Source organism: Salvelinus fontinalis, chromosome 30 (assembly GCF_029448725.1).
Source record: "Salvelinus fontinalis isolate EN_2023a chromosome 30, ASM2944872v1, whole genome shotgun sequence".
In the NCBI taxonomy this organism is placed as follows: Eukaryota; Metazoa; Chordata; class Actinopteri; order Salmoniformes; family Salmonidae; genus Salvelinus; species Salvelinus fontinalis.
In genome coordinates this window covers 5,809,559-5,831,118 of record NC_074694.1, presented here as the reverse complement: position 1 = coordinate 5,831,118, position 21,560 = coordinate 5,809,559, and the positions used below count along the sequence as shown (strand labels likewise).

General features: G+C 46.7%; 1 protein-coding gene across 1 annotated transcript in view; it reads right to left on the bottom strand.

The window, feature by feature from the left end:
* The window catches only part of LOC129828561 (calcium uniporter protein, mitochondrial-like), a 228,719-nt gene that overhangs the window by 122,819 nt on the left and 84,340 nt on the right, over positions 1 to 21,560 (bottom strand). Inside the window, exon 2 of the mRNA XM_055889600.1 lies at positions 19,905 to 20,003. Coding sequence (XP_055745575.1) covers positions 19,905 to 20,003 — 99 coding nt within the window. The remainder of the gene's footprint in view (positions 1 to 19,904; positions 20,004 to 21,560) is intronic.

Sequence of the window (21,560 nt, the reverse complement as noted above, 5' to 3'; positions counted from 1 at the left end):
CACACAGCTCAGACACCCATCCTTACCCTACAAGACATGCCACCAGAGGTCTGTTTAAACTACTGTCACACAGCTCAGACACCCATGAATACCCCACAAGACATGCCACCAGAGGTCTATTTAAACTACTGACACACAGCTCAGACACCCATCCTTACCCTACAAGACATGCCACCAGAGGTCTGTTTAAACTACTGTCACACAGCTCAGACACCCATGAATACCCCACAAGACATGCCACCAGAGGTCTATTTAAACTACTGACACACAGCTCAGACACCCATCCTTACCCTACAAGACATGCCACCAGAGGTCTCTTTAAACTACTGACACACAGCTCAGACACCCATCCTTACCCTACAAGACATGCCACCAGAGGTCTCTTTAAACTACTGACACACAGCTCAGACACCCATCACCCTACAAGACATGCCACCAGAGGTCTGTTTAAACTACTGTCACACAGCTCAGACACCCATGAATACCCCACAAGACATGCCACCAGAGGTCTATTTAAACTACTGACACACAGCTCAGACACCCATCCTTACCCTACAAGACATGCCACCAGAGGTCTGTTTAAACTACTGACACACAGCTCAGACACCCATCACCCTACAAGACATGCCACCAGAGGTCTCTTCACAGTCCCCAAGTCCAGAACAGACTATGGGAGGTCCACAGTACTACATAGAGCCATGACTACATGGAACTCTATTCCACAGTACTACATAGAGCCATGACTACAAGGAATACATCAGGTAACTGATGCAGCAGGAGAATCAGATTAAATAACAGATAGAAATATACCTTATGGAACAACGGGGACTGAGAAGAGACACACACACACACACCCAAGATAACACACACACACACCCAAGATAACACACATAAGATAACAGACACACACACCCAAGATAACACACACACACGATAACACACACACACACACGATAACACACACACGATAACATAGATACACAGAGACACACACACAGACACACACACACACACGTACACATAGATTGTGTGTTGTAGATGTGTGGTATTAGAGCAGTAGTCTGAGGAAACACTGCATATGTTGTGAAATCTGCTGTGGAATGTAATGTGTTTAAAACATGTTTTATATAACTGGCTGAATGTTGCTGGACTAGAGGAAGAGTAGAATGAGGATCCATAATGAATACAGGTCCGGCAAACTGTTAAACACCAGACTCACACACTGAGTTCAACTAACGCACTCAGAGATAGACAGGTAGGGGAAGCCTCTCTAATCTCTCACAGACCTCAGCCACTCCCACAAACCCACACGAGCCACACACACACACACAAATGTGTCGCACACACAACCACACAAACACACACGTGACGCACACACACACATGACGCACACAAAACCACACACACACACAGCAAGGAAAGAGAGACTCTTTTTCTTTAGCAGCTAATTCACAGCAACATATAGAGAGATGAACCTGGAGAAGAGTCCCCTAAGCAAGCTGGTCCTAGGGCTCTGTTCACAAACACAAACACACCCCTCAGAGCCCCAGGACAGCAACACAATTAGACCCAACCAAATCATGAGAAAACAAAAAGATAATTACTTGACACATTGGAAAGAATTAACAAAAAAACTGAGCAAACTAGAATGCTATTTGGCCCTAAACAGAGAGTACACCGTGGCAGAATACCTAACCACTGTGACTGACCCAAACTTAAGCAAAGCTTTGACTATGTACAGACTCAGTGAGCATAGCCTTGCTATTGAAAAAGGCTGACGTAGGCAGACATGGCTCTCAAGAGAAGACAGGCTATGTGCTCACTGCCCACAAAATGAGGTGGAAACTGAGCTGCACTTCCTAACCTCCTGCCCAATGTATGACCATATTAGAGAGACATATTTCCCTCAGATTACACAGATCCACAAAGAATTCGAAAACAAATCCAATTTTGATAAACTCCCATATCTACTGGGTGAAATACCACAGTGTGACATCACAGCAGCAAGATTTGTGACCTGTTGCCACAAGAAAAGGGCAACCAGTGAAGAACAAACACCATTGTAAATACAACCCATATTTATGCTTATTTATTTTCCCTTGTGTGCTTCAACCATTTGTAAATTGTTACAACACTGTATATATATATATATCTATAATATGACATTTGTAATGTCTTTATTGTTTTGAAACTTCTGTGAGTGTAATGTTTACTGTTCATTTTTATTGTTTATTTCACTTTTGTATATTATTTACCTCCCTTGCTTTGGCAATGTTAACACCTGTTTCCCATGCCAATAAAGCCCATTGAAATGAATTGAATTGAATTGAATTGAGAGAGACAGAGAGAGAGAGAGAGACAGCGAGACCTAGACTACTGAGAGAGAGAGAGAGACAGAGAGAGACAGAGAGACCTAGACTACTGAGAGAGAGAGACAGAGAGAGAGAGAGAGACAGCGATACCTAGACTACTGAGAGAGAGAGAGAGAGAGAGAGAGAGAGAGAGAGAGAGAGAGAGAGAGAGACAGAGAGACAGACAGAGAAAATGAGAAAGAGAGAGAGAAAATGAGAAAGAGAGAGAGAGAAAATTAGAAAGAGAGAGAGAGAGAGAGAGAGAAAGAGAGAGAGAAAGAGACAGAGAGAGAGAGAGACAGACAGAGAGAAAATGAGAAAGAGAGAGAGAAAATGAGAAAGAGAGAGAGAAAATGAGAAAGAGAGAGAGAGAAAATTAGAAAGAGAGAGAGAGAGAAGCAAAGGCTACTGTTGATTGTGAAGACGGAGGCCTTTTTCATATCCGTACCAAACTTTAAATTGTATTTTCAGGCACTAGTATTTCTCTCTCCCTCCTACACTGGTTCTGACATGATTCTTCTGCCCCCTGGCTGAGTATATAGAGAAATATGGTGTCTCCTATTACCCAGGAAGAGGTGGTCTCCACTGATATCCCTTAACCAATGTAATATGGTGTCTACTATTGCCCTGGAAGAGGTGGTCTTCACTGATATCCCTTAACCAATGTAATATGTTGTCTCCTATTGTCCTGGTTAGAGCCAGTTCGCGCTGTTCTGTACACAGCGGTGTACGAGATCTTCAGTTTCTTGGCAATTTCTCGTATGGAATAGCCTTCATTTCTCAGAACAAGAATAGACTGACGAGTTTCAGTAGAAAGTTATTTGTTTCTGGCCATTTGAGCCTGTAATCGAACCCACAAATGCTGATGTTCCAGATACTCAACTAGTCTAAATAAGGCCAGTTAAATTGCTTCTTTAAATCAGAACAACAGCTTTCAGCTGTGCTAACATAATTGAAAAAGTGTTTTCTAATGATCAATTAGCCTTTTAAAATGATAAACTTGGATTAGCTAACACAACGTGCCATTGGAACACAGGACTGATGGTTCCTGATAATGGGCCTCTGTACACCTATGTAGATATTCCATCAAAAATCTTCTGTTTCCAGCTACAATAGTCATTTACAACATTAAAAATGAATTTATACATTTTAAATGTATTCACAGGAAACCTTTTACGATTCAACGGTTCACTGTGTCCCCTAAATCAGGTAGGCACATTCCTTCATATGATGTGGGTGTACGCCGCAGTCAAATGCATCTGGGGCAAACAATTACAAAATACATTTTTAAACTGCATGAATTAAAAAAATATTCAATGCTTTGTTATATACTATGTGACTTAACGATGATAGCCCCTCTCAAATCAATCAGAGAAGATTACTGCTGGCAGGCAGCACTGTTGACTCTTAGATGTCAATCACCTCACTCTCTCCCAATTACCCAGCGGATAACAGTTACTATTAGAAGTTGTAACGTCATAATTACCTAGAGGATAACAGTTACTATTAGAAGTTGTAACGTCATAATTACCTAGAGGATAACAGTTACTATTAGAAGTTGTAACGTCATAATTACCTAGAGGATAACAGTTACTATTAGAAGTTGTAACGTCATAATTACCTAGAGGATAACAGTTACTATTAGAAGTTGTAACGGCATAATTATCGACCGAGAGGATGGTTGGTCAAGGAACAACGGAGGACGTGTAAAACAACCATCTCAACAAAAAAGCCCTATAAATACAAATCAATTATACATATTTATTTAGACTTTTTTTGTAAGTGGAGGAGATAAAATGAACAATTTCAACAAGACAATAACAATTGTTTGATTAAATATGTGGAAAGTCCAGATTGGGCTTAAATGGGTATCAACTGTACCCTTAAAACACCATGTGTCTTCTAAATAAGCCTCTCTCTTAAATAATACATTTTTTATTCATTTCCAAATATTCAAAAACAGACGTGTTATATAAAACTAAATTATATTAAATATCCCCAAAAGTTATAACAAATAAAAACGGATCATTACCATTCATCATGAACATTGCTGCGAGGACTTCCATTCATCCACAAACCAAACCCAGATTTGTCCGTTGGACTGCCAGATGGTGAAGCGTGATTCATCACTCTAGAGAACGCGTTACCACTGCTCCAGAGTCCAATGGCGGTGAGCTTTACACCACTCCAGCAGAAGCTTGGCATCGCGCATGGTGATCTTATGCTTGTGTGCGGCTGCTCAGCCGTGGAAACCCATTTCATGAAGCTCCCGACAAACAGTTATTGTGCTGACGTTGCTTCTAGAAGTAGTTTGAAACTCGGTAGTGAGTGTTGGAACCGAGGACAGACTTTTTATACGCGCTACGAGCTTCAGCACTCGTCGTTCCCGTTCTGTGAGCTTGTGTGGCCTACCACTTCGCGGCTGAGCCGTTGTTGCTCCTAGACATTTCCACTTCATAATAAAAGTACTTACAGTTGACCAGCTCTAGCAAGGCAATGGGTGTGGCTGAAATAGCCAAATCCACAAATTTGAAGGGGTTTCCACATACTTCTGTATATACAGAAGTATCATTCAGTGTACACCTTAAAGCCAATTTATGCTTGAACCAAAAATGTGGTCAGAGGTTTCGTATGGAGGGTGTGATGCAATTGCTGAGCCTCCGGAGGCATGCAGAGGCCAAATCGAGCTCTGTACTGCATCGCCCTGCACCTCCCAAATGTGTGTGTGTAGGGGGGGGCTCAAGGACACTGCTGTTATAATATGAAGGGGGGGGGGGGGGGGCCTCAAGGACACTGCTGTTATAATATGAAGTGTGGGGGAGGGGGGGGGGGGCTCAAGGACACTGCTGTTATAATATGAATGGGGGGGGGCTCAAGGACACTGCTGTTATAATATGAATGGGGGGGCTCAAGGACACTGCTGTTATAATATGAATGGGGGGGGGGGGCTCAAGGACACTGCTGTTATAATATGAATGGGGGGGCTCAAGGACACTGCTGTTATAATATGAATGGGGGGGAGGGGCTCAAGGACACTGCTGTTATAATATGAATGGGGGGGGGGGCTCAAGGACACTGCTGTTATAATATGAATGGGGGGGGGCTCAAGGACACTGCTGTTATAATATGAATGGGGGGGGGGGCTCAAGGACCCTGCTGTTATAATATGAATGGGGGGGCTCAAGGACACTGCTGTTATAATATGAATGGGGGGGCTCAAGGACACTGCTGTTATAATATGAATGGGGGGGGCTCAAGGACACTGCTGTTATAATATGAATGGGGGGGGGCTCAAGGACACTGCTGTTATAATATGAATGGGGGGGGGCTCAAGGACACTGCTGTTATAATATGAATGGGGGGGGCTCAAGGACACTGCTGTTATAATATGAATGGGGGGAGGCTCAAGGACACTGCTGTTATAATATGAAGTGTGGGGGAGGGGGGGGGCTCAAGGACTCTACTGTTATAATATGACGTGTGGGGGAGGGGGGGCTCAAGGACACTGCTGTTATAATATGAATGGGGGGGGGGCTCAAGGACACTGCTGTTATAATATGAATGGGGGGGTTCAAGGACACTGCTGTTATAATATGAATGGGGGGGCTCAAGGACACTGCTGTTATAATATGAATGGGGGGGTTCAAGGACACTGCTGTTATAATATGAATGGGGGGGGGGGGGGGGCTCAAGGACACTGCTGTTATAATATGAATGGGGGGGTTCAAGGACACTGCTGTTATAATATGAATGGGGGGGGGGCTCAAGGACACTGCTGTTATAATATGAATGGGGGGTTCAAGGACACTGCTGTTATAATATGAATGGGGGGGGGGGGGGCTCAAGGACACTGCTGTTATAATATGAATGGGGGGGGGGCTCAAGGACACTACTGTTATAATATGAATGGGGGGGGGGCTCAAGGACACTGCTGTTATAATATGAATGGGGGGGGGGACTCAAGGACACTGCTGTTATAATATGAAGTGTGGGGGAGGGGGGGGCTCAAGGACACTGCTGTTATAATATGAAGTGTGGGGGAGGGGGGGGGCTCAAGGACACTGCTGTTATAATATGAATGGGGGGGTTCAAGGACACTGCTGTTATAATATGAATGGGGGGGCTCAAGGACACTGCTGTTATAATATGAATGGGGGGGTTCAAGGACACTGCTGTTATAATATGAATGGGGGGGGGGGGCTCAAGGACACTGCTGTTATAATATGAATGGGGGGGTTCAAGGACACTGCTGTTATAATATGAATGGGGGGGGGGGCTCAAGGACACTGCTGTTATAATATGAATGGGGGGTTCAAGGACACTGCTGTTATAATATGAATGGGGGGGGGGGGGGGCTCAAGGACACTGCTGTTATAATATGAATGGGGGGGGGGCTCAAGGACACTACTGTTATAATATGAATGGGGGGGGGCTCAAGGACACTGCTGTTATAATATGAATGGGGGGGGGGACTCAAGGACACTGCTGTTATAATATGAAGTGTGGGGGAGGGGGGGGCTCAAGGACACTGCTGTTATAATATGAAGTGTGGGGGAGGGGGGGGGCTCAAGGACACTGCTGTTATAATATGAATGGGGGGGGCTCAAGGACACTGCTGTTATAATATGAATGGGGGGGCTCAAGGTCACTGCTGTTATAATATGAATGGGGGGGGGGGGGGGGGGGCTCAAGGACACTGCTGTTATAATATGAATGGGGGGGGCTCAAGGACACTGCTGTTATAATATGAATGGGGGGGCTCAAGGACACTGCTGTTATAATATGAATGGGGGGGCTCAAGGACACTGCTGTTATAATATGAATGGGGGGGGCTCAAGGAAACTGCTGTTAAAATATGAAGTGTGTGGGGGGGGAGGGGGGGGGGCTCAAGGACACTGCTGTTATAATATGAAGTGTGGGGGAGGGGGGGGGCTCAAGGACACTGCTGTTATAATATGAATGGGGGGGGGGGCTCAAGGACACTGCTGTTATAATATGAAGTGTGGGGGAGGGGGGGCTCAAGGACACTGCTGTTATAATATGAATGGGGGGGGAGGGGGGGCTCAAGGACACTGCTCTTATAATATGAATGGGGGGGCTCAAGGACACTACTGTTATAATATGAATGGGGGGGGGGACTCAAGTGCACTGCTGTTAGAATATGAAGTGTGGGGGAGGGGGGGGGCTCAAGGACACTGCTGTTATAATATGAATGGGGGGGATCAAGGACACTACTGTTATAATATGAATGGGGGGGGGGACTCAAGGACACTGCTGTTATAAAATGAATGGGGGGGGCTCAAGGACACCGATGTTATAATATGAATGGGGGGGGGGGGGGGGCTCAAGGACACTGCTGTTATAATATGAAGTGTGGGGGAGGGGGGGGCTCAAGGACACTGCTGTTATAATATGAATGGGGGGGGGGGCTCAAGGACACTGCTGTTATAATATGAAGTGTGGGGGAGGGGGGGCTCAAGGACACTGCTGTTATAATATGAATGGGGGGGGAGGGGGGGCTCAAGGACACTGCTCTTATAATATGAATGGGGGGGCTCAAGGACACTGCTGTTATAATATGAATGGGGGGGATCAAGGACACTACTGTTATAATATGAATGGGGGGGGGGACTCAAGGACACTGCTGTTATAAAATGAATGGGGGGGGCTCAAGGACACCGATGTTATAATATGAATGGGGGGGGGGGGGGGCTCAAGGACACTGCTGTTATAATATGAATGGGGGGGGCTCAAGGACTCACTGCTGTTATAATATGAATGGGGGGGGGGGGCTCAAGGACACTGCTGTTATAATATGAATGGGGGGGGCTCAAGGACTCACTGCTGTTATAATATGAATGGGGGGGGGGGGGGCTCAAGGACACTGCTGTTATAATATGAATGATGAATGGGGGGGGGGCTCAAGGACACTGCTGTTATAATATGAATGGGGGGGCTCAAGGACTCACTGCTGTTATAATATGAATGGGGGGGGGCTCAAGGACACTGCTGTTATAATATGAATGATGAATGGGGGGGGGGCTCAAGGACACTGCTGTTATAATATGAATGGGGGGGGGGGGGGCTCAAGGACAATGCTGTTATAATATGAATGGGGGGGGCTCAAGGACACTGCTGTTATAATATGAATGGGGGGGGGGGGGGGGGGGCTCAAGGACACTGCTGTTATAATATGAATGGGGGGGGCTCAAGGACACTGCTGTTATAATATGAATGGGGGGGCTCAAGGACACTGCTGTTATAATATGAATGGGGGGGCTCAAGGACACTGCTGTTATAATATGAATGGGGGGGGCTCAAGGAAACTGCTGTTAAAATATGAAGTGTGTGGGGGGGGAGGGGGGGGGGCTCAAGGACACTGCTGTTATAATATGAAGTGTGGGGGAGGGGGGGGGCTCAAGGACACTGCTGTTATAATATGAATGGGGGGGGGGGCTCAAGGACACTGCTGTTATAATATGAAGTGTGGGGGAGGGGGGGCTCAAGGACACTGCTGTTATAATATGAATGGGGGGGGAGGGGGGGCTCAAGGACACTGCTCTTATAATATGAATGGGGGGGCTCAAGGACACTACTGTTATAATATGAATGGGGGGGGGGACTCAAGTGCACTGCTGTTAGAATATGAAGTGTGGGGGAGGGGGGGGGCTCAAGGACACTGCTGTTATAATATGAATGGGGGGGATCAAGGACACTACTGTTATAATATGAATGGGGGGGGGGACTCAAGGACACTGCTGTTATAAAATGAATGGGGGGGGCTCAAGGACACCGATGTTATAATATGAATGGGGGGGGGGGGGGGGCTCAAGGACACTGCTGTTATAATATGAAGTGTGGGGGAGGGGGGGGCTCAAGGACACTGCTGTTATAATATGAATGGGGGGGGGGGCTCAAGGACACTGCTGTTATAATATGAAGTGTGGGGGAGGGGGGGCTCAAGGACACTGCTGTTATAATATGAATGGGGGGGGAGGGGGGGCTCAAGGACACTGCTCTTATAATATGAATGGGGGGGCTCAAGGACACTGCTGTTATAATATGAATGGGGGGGATCAAGGACACTACTGTTATAATATGAATGGGGGGGGGGACTCAAGGACACTGCTGTTATAAAATGAATGGGGGGGGCTCAAGGACACCGATGTTATAATATGAATGGGGGGGGGGGGGGGGCTCAAGGACACTGCTGTTATAATATGAATGGGGGGGGCTCAAGGACTCACTGCTGTTATAATATGAATGGGGGGGGGGGGGCTCAAGGACACTGCTGTTATAATATGAATGGGGGGGGCTCAAGGACTCACTGCTGTTATAATATGAATGGGGGGGGGGGGGGCTCAAGGACACTGCTGTTATAATATGAATGATGAATGGGGGGGGGGGCTCAAGGACACTGCTGTTATAATATGAATGGGGGGGCTCAAGGACTCACTGCTGTTATAATATGAATGGGGGGGGGCTCAAGGACACTGCTGTTATAATATGAATGATGAATGGGGGGGGGGCTCAAGGACACTGCTGTTATAATATGAATGGGGGGGGGGGGGGCTCAAGGACAATGCTGTTATAATATGAATGGGGGGGGCTCAAGGACACTGCTGTTATAATATGAATGGGGGGGGGCTCAAGGACACTGCTGTTATAATATGACTGGGGGGGGCTCAAGGACACTGCTGTTATAATATGAATGGGGGGGGCTCAAGGACACTGCTGTTATAATATGAAGTGTTGGGGAGGGGGGGGCTCAAGGACACTGCTGTTATAATATGAATGGGGGGGGGGCTCAAGGACACTGCTGTTATAATATGAATGGGGGGGGCTCAAGGACACTGCTGTTATAATATGAAGTGTTGGGAAGGGGGGGCTCACGGACACTGCTGTTATAATATGAATGGGGGGGGCTCAAGGACACTGCTGTTATAATATAAAGTGTTGGGGAGGGGGGGCTCAAGGACACTGCTGTTATAATATGAACGGGGGGGGGCTCAAGGACACTGCTGTTATAATATGAATGGGGGGGGGGGCTCAAGGACTCACTGCTGTTATAATATGAATGGGGGGGCTCAAGGACACTGCTGTTATAATATGAATGGGGGGGGGCTCAAGGACACTGCTGTTATAATATCAATGGGGGGGGGCTCAAGGACACTGCTGTTATAATATGAATGGGGGAGGGAAAGGACACTGCTGTTATAATATGAATGGGGGGGAGGGGGGGGGGCTCAAGGACACTGCTGTTATAATATGAATGGGGGGGCTCAAGGACACTGCTGTTATAATATGAATCGGGGGGGGCTCAAGGACACTGCTGTTATAATATGAATGGGTGGGGGGGACTCAAGGACACTGCTGTTATAATATGAATGGGTGGGGGGGGGGGCTCAAGGACAATGCTGTTCTAATATGAATGGGGGGGGAGGGGGGGCTCAAGGACACTGCTGTTATAATATGAATGGGGGGGCTCAAGGACACTGCTGTTATAATATGAATCGGGGGGGGCTCAAGGACACTGCTGTTATAATATGAATCGGGGGGGGCTCAAGGACACTGCTGTTATAATATGAATGGGTGGGGGGGACTCAAGGACACTGCTGTTATAATATGAATGGGTGGGGGGGGGGGGCTCAAGGACAATGCTGTTCTAATACTCACACTGTTGGAAGGTCATCCGTACTAGACTGTACCGTGGGACAACCAGGTGAGAGAGGGGATGATTCCATCACCCTGACAGCATCTAATAAATGGACTCATCTGCCCACGGACGGACGGACGGACGGACGGACGGACGGACGGACGGACGGACGGACGGACGGACGGACGGACGGACGGACGGACGGACGGACGGACGGACGCACGCACGCACGCACGCACGCACGCACGCTCGCACGCACGCACGCACGCACACACACACAGCCAAAGGAACTAATACATCTGGAGTTGGCTGTGGAGGCCTAGAGATTGATGATGTCTACAAAGAGAGATCTCCCAGCTAGCTGGGCTGCTGAGAAGTAGATAAGAGTAAGTAGAAATCTGTCTCTCTCTCGCTCACTGCACAGTAGAGTAGACCCCCGCATGCCAGGTCGCCGGATATCAAAATGGGGTCGCGGGAGAATTGACCAAATCCCCCAAAATAAAAATAAATAGATATTATAATATCGTCTTTGTATCTCACAATCATTGTAATGTGGTTAACGTTATACATCTAAATTAAACCTAAAGCATATTGCAGAGACTTTGATTTTACCGGCTGCAATATGCTGAAACAACACCTTGGTCAGATAACCGTGTTACCCACTAGAACCGCCAGAGAGGCCAACGGACACGGGTTTTGTAAATAAAATACAAACGGCCTTAAAAAAGAATACAAAAATTATGTTCTGCTCCTTCCCTGACTCTTCCTACATGTTTGTATTTTACACTGCTCATTTGTCACAATTTTTATAATTACACCAGACAATGTTCTGTAGGACGTTGGTACACAGAGCCAGGCTCCAAGACTGCCCTTGCTGTCTCTGCCTGTCCGGTTGCCCCTCTCTCCACTGGGATTCTCTGCCTCTAACCCTATTACGGGGGCTGAGTCACTGGCTTACTGGTGCTCTTCCATGCCGTCCCTAGGAGGGGTGCGTCACTTGAGTGGGTTGAGTCACTGACGTGATCTTCCTGTCCGGGTTGGCGCCCCCCTTGGGTTGTGCCGTGGCGGAGATCTTCGTGGGCTATACTCTGCCTTGTCTCAGGATGGTAAGTTGGTGGTTGAAGTTATACCTCTAGTGGTGTGGGGGCTGTGCTTTGGCAAAGTGGGTGGGATTAAATCCTGCCTGTTTGGCCCTGTCCGGGGGTATCGTCGGATGGGGCCACAGTGTCTCCTGACCCCTCCTGTCTCAGCCTCCAGTATTTATGCTGCAATAGTTTATGTCTCGGGGGGCTAGGGTCAGTCTGTTATATCTGGAGTATTTCTCCTGTCTTATCCGGTGTCCTGTGTGAATTTAAGTATGCTCTCTCTAATTCTCTCTCTCTCTTGGAGGACCTGAGCCCTAGGACCATGCCTCAGGACTTCCTGGCCTGATGACTCCTTGCTGTCCCCAGTCCACCTGGCTGTGCTGCTGCTCCAGTTTCAACTGTTCTGCCTGCGGCTATGGAACCCTGACCTGTCCACCGGACGAGCTACCTGTCCCAGAACTGCTGTTTTCAACTCTCTAGAGCAGCAGGAGCGGTAGAGATACTCTTAATGATCGGCTATAAAAAGCCAACTGACATTTACTCCTGAGGTGCTGACCTGTTGCACAATCGACAACCACTGTGATTATTATTATTTGACCCTGCTGGTCATCTATGAACATTTGAACATCTTGGCCATGTTCTGTTATAATCTCCACCCGGCACAGCCAGAAGAGGACTGGCCACCCCTCAAAGCCTGGTTCCTCTCTAGGTTTCTCCCTAGGTTCTGGCCTTTCTAGGGAGTTTTTCCTAGCCACCGTGCTTCTAAATCTGCATTGCTTGCTGTTTGGGGTTTTAGGCTGGGGGTTTCTGTACAGCACTTTGAGACATCAGCTGATATAAGAAGGGTTTTATAAATACATTTGATTTGATTGAAGACTATGTTCTGTAGGACGTTGATACCCAGCCAGCCAGGCTCCAAGATAATGTTCTGTAGGACGTTGGTAACCAGCCAGGCTCCAAGATAATGTTCTGTAGGACGTTGGTACCCAGCCAGGTGTTAATGGATCTCTCTCTCTCCTCACTGAATGACAAATGGATAAACGGGCGATAATTGTACACCTTACTTCACAATGTAATTTAAAATGAGTCCTAACTGAATGATAAGGAAGAGGTTGATCACATTGAGAAAGACAGCGATGTAATGATGAGTTTATGTGATGCTTGTTTATCAGCAGCAAATCATTTTGACCACGTTCCTTTGCAGATCGATACTATTCTTTTTTACATTTGTAAAAAAATATTTTAAAAAATAAGCTGTTATGGGACTGTTTTATTTCCTATACCTATATACCTAATCTAATGTATTGTAAAGGAAACGACGACATGCTCCATATTGCAGGAGGCCTTTAGAATACTGATAAAACAAATCCTCTATTCAAGGTTGATGAGCAGGAAGCAAACGATGCCAGTCAGCCTGCACATCTGGCCCATCGACACTACACCTAAACTACACCTAAACTACACCAGAACTACACCAAAACGACACCTAAACGACACCTAAACGACACCTAAACGACACCTAAACGACACCTGAACTACACCTGAATTACACCTGAATTACACCTGAATTACACCTGAATTACACCTGAATTACACCTGAATTACACCTGAATTACACCTGAATTACACCTGAATTACACCTGAATTACACCTGAACTACACCTGAACTACACCAGAACTACACCTGAACTACACCTGAATTACACCTGAACTACACCTGAATTACACCTGAATTACACCTGAACTACACCTGAACTACACCTGAACTACACCTGAATTACACCTGAATTACACCTGAATTACACCTGAATTACACCTGAATTACACCTGAATTACACCTGAATTACACCTGAATTACACCTGAACTACACCTGAACTACACCTGAATTACACCTAAACTACACCTGAATTACACCTAAACTACACCTGAACTACACCTGAACTACACCTGAACTACACCTGAACTACACCTGAACTACACCTAAACTACACCTGAACTACACCTGAACTACACCTAAACTACACCTAAACTACACCTGAACTACACCTGAACTACACCTAAACTACACCTAAACTACACCTGAACTACACCTGAACTACACCTGAACTACACCTGAACTACACCTGAACTACACCTGAACTACACCTGAACTACACCTGAACTACACCTAAACTACACCTAAACTACACCTGAACTACACCTAAACTACACCTGAACTACACCTGAACTACACCTGAACTACACCTGAACTACACCCAAACTACACCTAAACTACACCTAAACTAATTTAAAACATAATAAGAGTTAGCCTGTAGACAAGATTAAATTTGACATTAATCTGATGAGTGACAATACTAGGCCTATCCGTTGTCACATTGTACATGAAGAGATGGGCGTATCTTGTAATTGACAGACGCAGTAAAAAGGATCATCGTTTTATTAAAAAATCCTCCTTCAGAGTCACATGCAGGTAAAACATTGTGATTTACATATAATTAGTATCAGAAAGAGCAGATTCTGCTGATTCTATGACGCTTACCTTTGTCAAATAACTCTCAGAATTCAAGAGGTGCAGCTCTATTTCCAAAATGTCCCTTTTTTCTAGAATATTCCGTGCTGTCCCCTGCAGTCAACACATGACCACTGGCGCGGCAGCCTTGCTCTGGCTACGAAACCAAAAACTGGTAACATCTTTAAATTAAAATATGCTTTTTTCTGTCGTCAATGGATGAACGGGCGATAGAAAACCAGATAGAAGCTGATAATGGAACATGTGACTTCAATGAATTAAAATGACGAGGAAGGTGATCGAATTGGATTAATCTGAATAATGAGGGTGACGAGGGTGACTGAATATAGAACAACAGTGTAATGATGAAGAATCTACTTATTTTACTATGAAAGGAAATTATTTATAATCTCCCCTGGGAGAGTCAAATCAAACTGAGTACAACATACAATGTGTGTAGTTCACAATGAAAAGACCAACCAAACGAATGGACGCACTGACACTATTGCAAATGCTGCAGAATTTAGATGAGTTGGGAGACGGATGGAGGATCGGATATTGAGCTTGAAATCGACGTTGCTGATGATGATTCTGATATCGACTTGGAGCCTCTGCCGCCGATGCCTGAGCCTCGCCACAGAAACACCAGAACAGAGCCAATTGAGATGGTGATCCCAACTGCCACGACGAGACAGGAGTCTGGGATGGATGGCACGGCGAGACAAGAGTCTGGGATGGATGGCACGGCGAGACAAGAGTCTGGGATGGATGGCACGGCGAGACAGGAGTCTGGGAGGGATGGCACAGTGAGACAAGAGTCTAGGAGGGATGGCACAGCGAGACAGGAGTCTAGGAGGGATGGCACAGCGAGACAGGAGTCTAGGAGGGATTGCACAGCGAGACAGGAGTTTAGGAGGGATTGCACGGTGAGACAGGAGTCTGGGAGGGATGGCACGGCGAGATAGGAGTCTGGGATGGATGGCACAGTGAGACAAGAGTCTGGGATGGATGGCACGGCGAGACAGGAGTCTAGGAGGGATGGCACAGCGAGACAGGAGTCTAGGAGGGATTGCACAGCGAGACAGGAGTCTAGGAGGGATGGCACGGGGAGACAGGAGTCTAAGAGGGATGGCACAGCGAGACAGGAGTCTAGGAGGGATGGCACAGTGAGACAGGAGTCTAGGAGGGATTGCACGGGGAGACAGGAGTCTAGGAGGGATTGCACGGCGAGACAGGAGTCTAGAAGGGATGGCACGGGGAGACAGGAGTCTAGGAGGGATTGCACGGCGAGACAGGAGTCTAGAAGGGATGGCACGGGGAGACAGGAGTCTAGGAGGGATGGCACGGTGAGACAGGAGTCTAGAAGGGATGGCACGGTGAGACAGGAGTCTAGGAGGGATGGCACGGCGAGACAGGAGTCTGGGAGGGATGGCACGGTGAGACAGGAGTCTAGGAGGGATGGCACGGTGAGACAGGAGTCTGGGAGGGATGGCACGGCGAGACAGGAGTCTGGGAGGGATGGCACAGCGAGACAGGAGTCTAGGAGGGATGGCACGGGGAGACAGGAGTCTAGGAGGGATTGCACGGCGAGACAGGAGTCTAGAAGGGATGGCACGGGGAGACAGGAGTCTAGGAGCGATGGCACAGGGAGATACACCGAGAGCGACTGGCGGCAAAAGAGCTGAGCAGAGAACTGCAGCAGTTAACTTCGATTGTAAACTACATCAAACCACATCCACTGCGCACGGATCTTCTCAAAACTACGTGGAGATATGAGATCAGAGCATGACAACGTTCTGTTTCACACCGAGGCTTGGTGGTTATCCAGGTGGAGCGTTGAAAGACGTTCCACATTGAGAGAGGAGCTGTTGTCAACAAAACAAAACAAAAAGCCTTGGTTGACTTTCTGTGTAATGAAAAGAAAATGTGTCTCCTTTATATGTAACAGACATATTTGTGAAACTGAATGAATTGAACACAAGCAGCCAAGAAATAGAAAAAACATACTACAGATGAGTGAACGAATCAGTGGAAGTCAGAGGAAATATATCTTATTGGACAAGAGTCTTTCAAGGGCCAATCCCTCAGCAGTGCATGTTTCTAACAGAAAACAGCATCGGTAAGTGTCCTACACGAGTCATACGCTGCTCGCCTCCAACGCTTGGGAAAGCCCTTTGGGATCTACTTCCCAATCCGTTTGACTGTGTTCCTGGCTCAGTTGACATGCCGATAAGCGAAATCGAACAGCTCATCGAGCGGTCATGTGACCGAATGCATTCACGGGTCACTACGGAGGAGTTTTGGTTCCTGACTGATAGGGAACACACCCCCCGGCTTCTCCCTCTGAGCATTAATGCCGCGTTCAAAACACCTGGGAATTCGAGAAATCTCTGACTTCCGACTTCAGTGTGTTCGAGACAACTGGGAACTCTGGGAAAATAAACTGGCCCCGACTGGGGAAAACATTCAGAACGGTCATCCAACTCAGAATTCCAACTTGGGAACTCGGGCCTCTTTCTAGAGCGTAGACTTTCTGACTGGAGATCACCGACGTCATGACATGACCTCGTATTTGTCCTGAGTTCCCAGTTCTTGAAAGCAGAAAAAAAAAAACTCATGGTACCCTTCGACCAGCTCATATCTGTGTGAAGCTGGATTCAGTGCTCTTCTGCATTAAAACCAAATATCGATCCAGGTTGGATGTGACAGCAGAGATGAGGTGCGCACTGTCGACCACGCCCCCTTTGAGACGCTCCGACTCGACATGAATCAAGCCCCCCCCCATCTCATTAGTGGTGGGGAGATCATTTCTAGTCAGACTCGTTTGCAATTGACTGTCATAGCCCCAAATTAAAAATATGTGATGGTGAGTTGAGAAGACAATCAGAAATACTGTTAGAATGTATTTTAATTGACTGTTAAAAGCTCCAAATATAAAAAGTAAACATTGGCTGTCAATTACATAATTGTTTTTCCACATGGTTGGGCTCGTAATAAATTTTCAGATCTCAAAATGGGGTCGTGGGCCAACATTTTTTGGGAACCCCTAGTTTAAATTAATCTTAGATTAGACCTAATCTAGACTTTAAAATCTAGGTTTAGGATTAAAATCAGAGTTGTGTTGCACCAGTTGATTTTGAAATCTTTTAATCTCAGGTTAAATCACTAGTGTATGGTTAGTTACACGTGTCATAATGGAATCACCATAGCAATATGTTCTCATTCTATCCAGGTCTGGTCACTGCTAGCCAGCAAAGACAATTTTCACCTCATCTAAATTACGCAATTCATTGACTTTTTGGTTAAATAAATTAGCCGGCTAGTAGAGTTTTACGTGATAAGCCACAAGAGCTGAAATTGTTAAATCACACTGAAAATAAAGCACATACACTGACATCTGAGGACCTTTAACCTCCTCCAGTGGCAGTTTGGATTGATTCTCTAAACTACGTGTACATGTGATTGATTCTCTAAACTACATTTACAACCAGATTTGATCTTGGTTTTAAGTCAAACGTAAAAACTTAGTTTAGATGAAGGATTCAATTTGACTAGGATTCATTTAAAACTAGGTTTAAAGTTTGGTGGAACAAGATGAAAAGATACAACTTTAAATGTAACTCAGTTTAAGAGTTAAAATCCATATTGGTGCAACCCACCACATCCCTCTTAGAATCACACAACCCACCCCATCACTCTTAGAAACACACAACCCACCCCATCACTCTTAGAAACACACAACCCACCCCTCTTAGAAACACACAACCCACCCCATCACCCTATAGAAACACACAACCCACCTCATCACTCTTAGAAACACACAACCCACCCCACCCCTCTTAGAAACACACAACCCACCCCATCACCCTATAGAAACACACAACCCACCCCATCACCCTTAGAAACACACAACCCACCCCATCACTCTTAGAAAAACACAACCCACCCCATCACGCTTAGACACACAACCCACCCCATCACCCTATAGAAACACACAACCCACCCCATCACTCTTAGAAACACACAACCCACCCCATCACCATATAGAAACACACAACCCACCCCATCACTCTTAGACACACACAACCCACCCCATCACTTTTAGAAACACACAACCCACCCCATCACGCTTAGAAACACACAACCCACCCCATCACTCTTAGAAACACACAACCCACCCCATCACTCTTAGAAACACACAACCCACCCCATCACCATATAGAAACACACAACCCACCCCATCACTCTTAGACACACACAACCCACCCCATCACTTTTAGAAACACACAACCCACCCCATCACCCTATAGAAACACACAACCCACCCCATCACTCTTAGAAACACACAACCCACCCCACCCCTCTTAGAAACACACAATCCACCCATCACCCTATAGAAACACACAACTCACCCCATCACCCTTAGAAACACACAACCCACCCCATCACTCTTAGAAACACACAACCCACCCCATCACTCTTAGACACACACAACCCACCCCATCACTCCTAGAAACACACAACCCACCCCATCACCCTATAGAAACACACAACCCACCCCACCACTCTTAGAAACACACAACCCACCCCATCACCATATAGAAACACACAACCCACCCCATCACTCTTAGACACACACAACCCACCCCATCACTTTTAGAAACACACAACCCACCCCATCACCCTATAGAAACACACAACCCACCCCACCACTCTTAGAAACACACAACCCACCCCATCACCATATAGAAACACACAACCCACCCCATCACTCTTAGACACACACAACCCACCCCATCACTTTTAGAAACACACAACCCACCCCATCACTCTTAGAAACACACAACCCACCCCATCACTCTTAGAAACACACAACCCACCCCACCCCTCTTAGAAACACACAACCCACCCCATCACTCTTAGACACACACAACCCACCCCATCCCTCTTAGAAACACACAACCCACCCCATCACCCTATAGAAACACACAACCCACCCCATCACTTTTAGAAACACACAACCCACCCCATCACTCTTAGAAACACACAATCCACCCCATCACTCTTAGAAACACACAACCCACCCCATCACTCTTAGAAACACACAACCCACCCCATAACTCTTAGAAACACACAACCCACCCCATCACCCTATAGAAACACACAACCCACCCCATCACTCTTAGAAACACACAACCCACTCCACCCCTCTTAGAAACACACAACCCACCCCTCTTAGAAACACACAACCCACCCCATCACCCTATAGAAACACAAAACCCACCCACACAGCAGTACTAACCTGGGTTGAGAGGGTGGTTGAGAGGCTGGTGGGAGGCTGGGTGAACAGTGCAGAGCGGGAGGATGATCGCAGGACATGTGTTCTCCTGACAGGCTGGTCCTGATTGGGGGAGAGGAGAGAACAACAGTGAGAACGGTGACAGAACCGACATAACTGTGACAGAACCATCAGAACAGTGACAGAACCATCAGAACGGTGACAGAACCGACATAACCTTCAGAACAGTGACAGAACCGTCAGAACTGTGACAGAACCGTCAGAACAGTGACAGAACCATCAGAACCGTGACAGAACCATCAGTACAGTGACAGAACCGGCAGAACAGACAGAACCGTCAGAACAGTGACAGAACCGGCAGAACAGACAGAACCGTCAGAACAGTGACAGAACCGGCAGAACAGACAGAACCGTCAGAACAGTGACAGAACCATCAGAACAGTGACAGAACCATCAGAACAGTGACAGAACCATCAGAACCATGACAGAACCATCAGTACAGTGACAGAACCATCAGTACAGTGACAGAACCATCAGAACCGTGACAAAACCATCAGAACCGTGACAGAACCATCAGAACCATCAGAACCATGACAGAACCATCAGTACAGTGACAGAACCATCAGAACAGTGACAGAACCATCAGAACCGTGACAGAACCATCAGAACCGTGACAGAACCATCAGAACCGTGACAGAACCATCAGAACTGTGACAGAACCATCAGAACTGTGACAGAACCATCAGAACCGTCAGAACTGTGACAGAACCATCAGAACCATCAGAACTGTGACAGAACCGTCAGAACTGTGACAGAACCGTCAGAACCATCAGAACTGTGACAGAACCGTCAGAACTGTGACAGAACCGTCAGAACAGTGACAGAACCGGCAGAACAGACAGAACCGTCAGAACAGTGACAGAACCGGCAGAACAGACAGAACCGTCAGAACAGTGACAGAACCGGCAGAACAGACAGAACCGTCAGAACAGTGACAGAACCATCAGAACCCTGACAGAACCATCAGAACAGTGACAGAACCGGCAGAACAGACAGAACCGTCAGAACCGTGACAGAACCATCAGAACCGTGACAGAACCGGCAGAACAGACAGAACCGTCAGAACCGTGACAGAACCATCAGAACCGTGACAGAACCATCAGAACCGTGACAGAACCGTCAGAACAGTGACAGAACCGGCAGAACAGACAGAACCGTCAGAACCGTGACAGAACCATCAGAACCGTGACAGAACCGATGTGTGGGTGTACTATGTCCCGGAATGCATCCAGCTATTATGTCCTTCCTTCTAAAGATAAACATTTTCCATGCAGATATCAACTAGTAAACCTCAAACATTAAACATCTAATCTCTCTCTGAGCTGCTAGCAGACTGGATATGTGTCTGAAAGATGCAGATATCAACTAGTAAACCTCAAACATTAAACATCTAATCTCTCTCTGAGCTGCTAGCAGACTGGATATGTGTCTGAAAGATGCAGATATCAACTAGTAAACCTCAAACATTAAACATCTAATCTCTCTCTGAGCTGCTAGCAGACTGACAGGAAATGCATCCAACACGTTTGTGGAGTCACAAAGGTTAAAGGTTAATGTGGCAATACGGGACCAAACACTCAACTTTTGACTACTTTATTT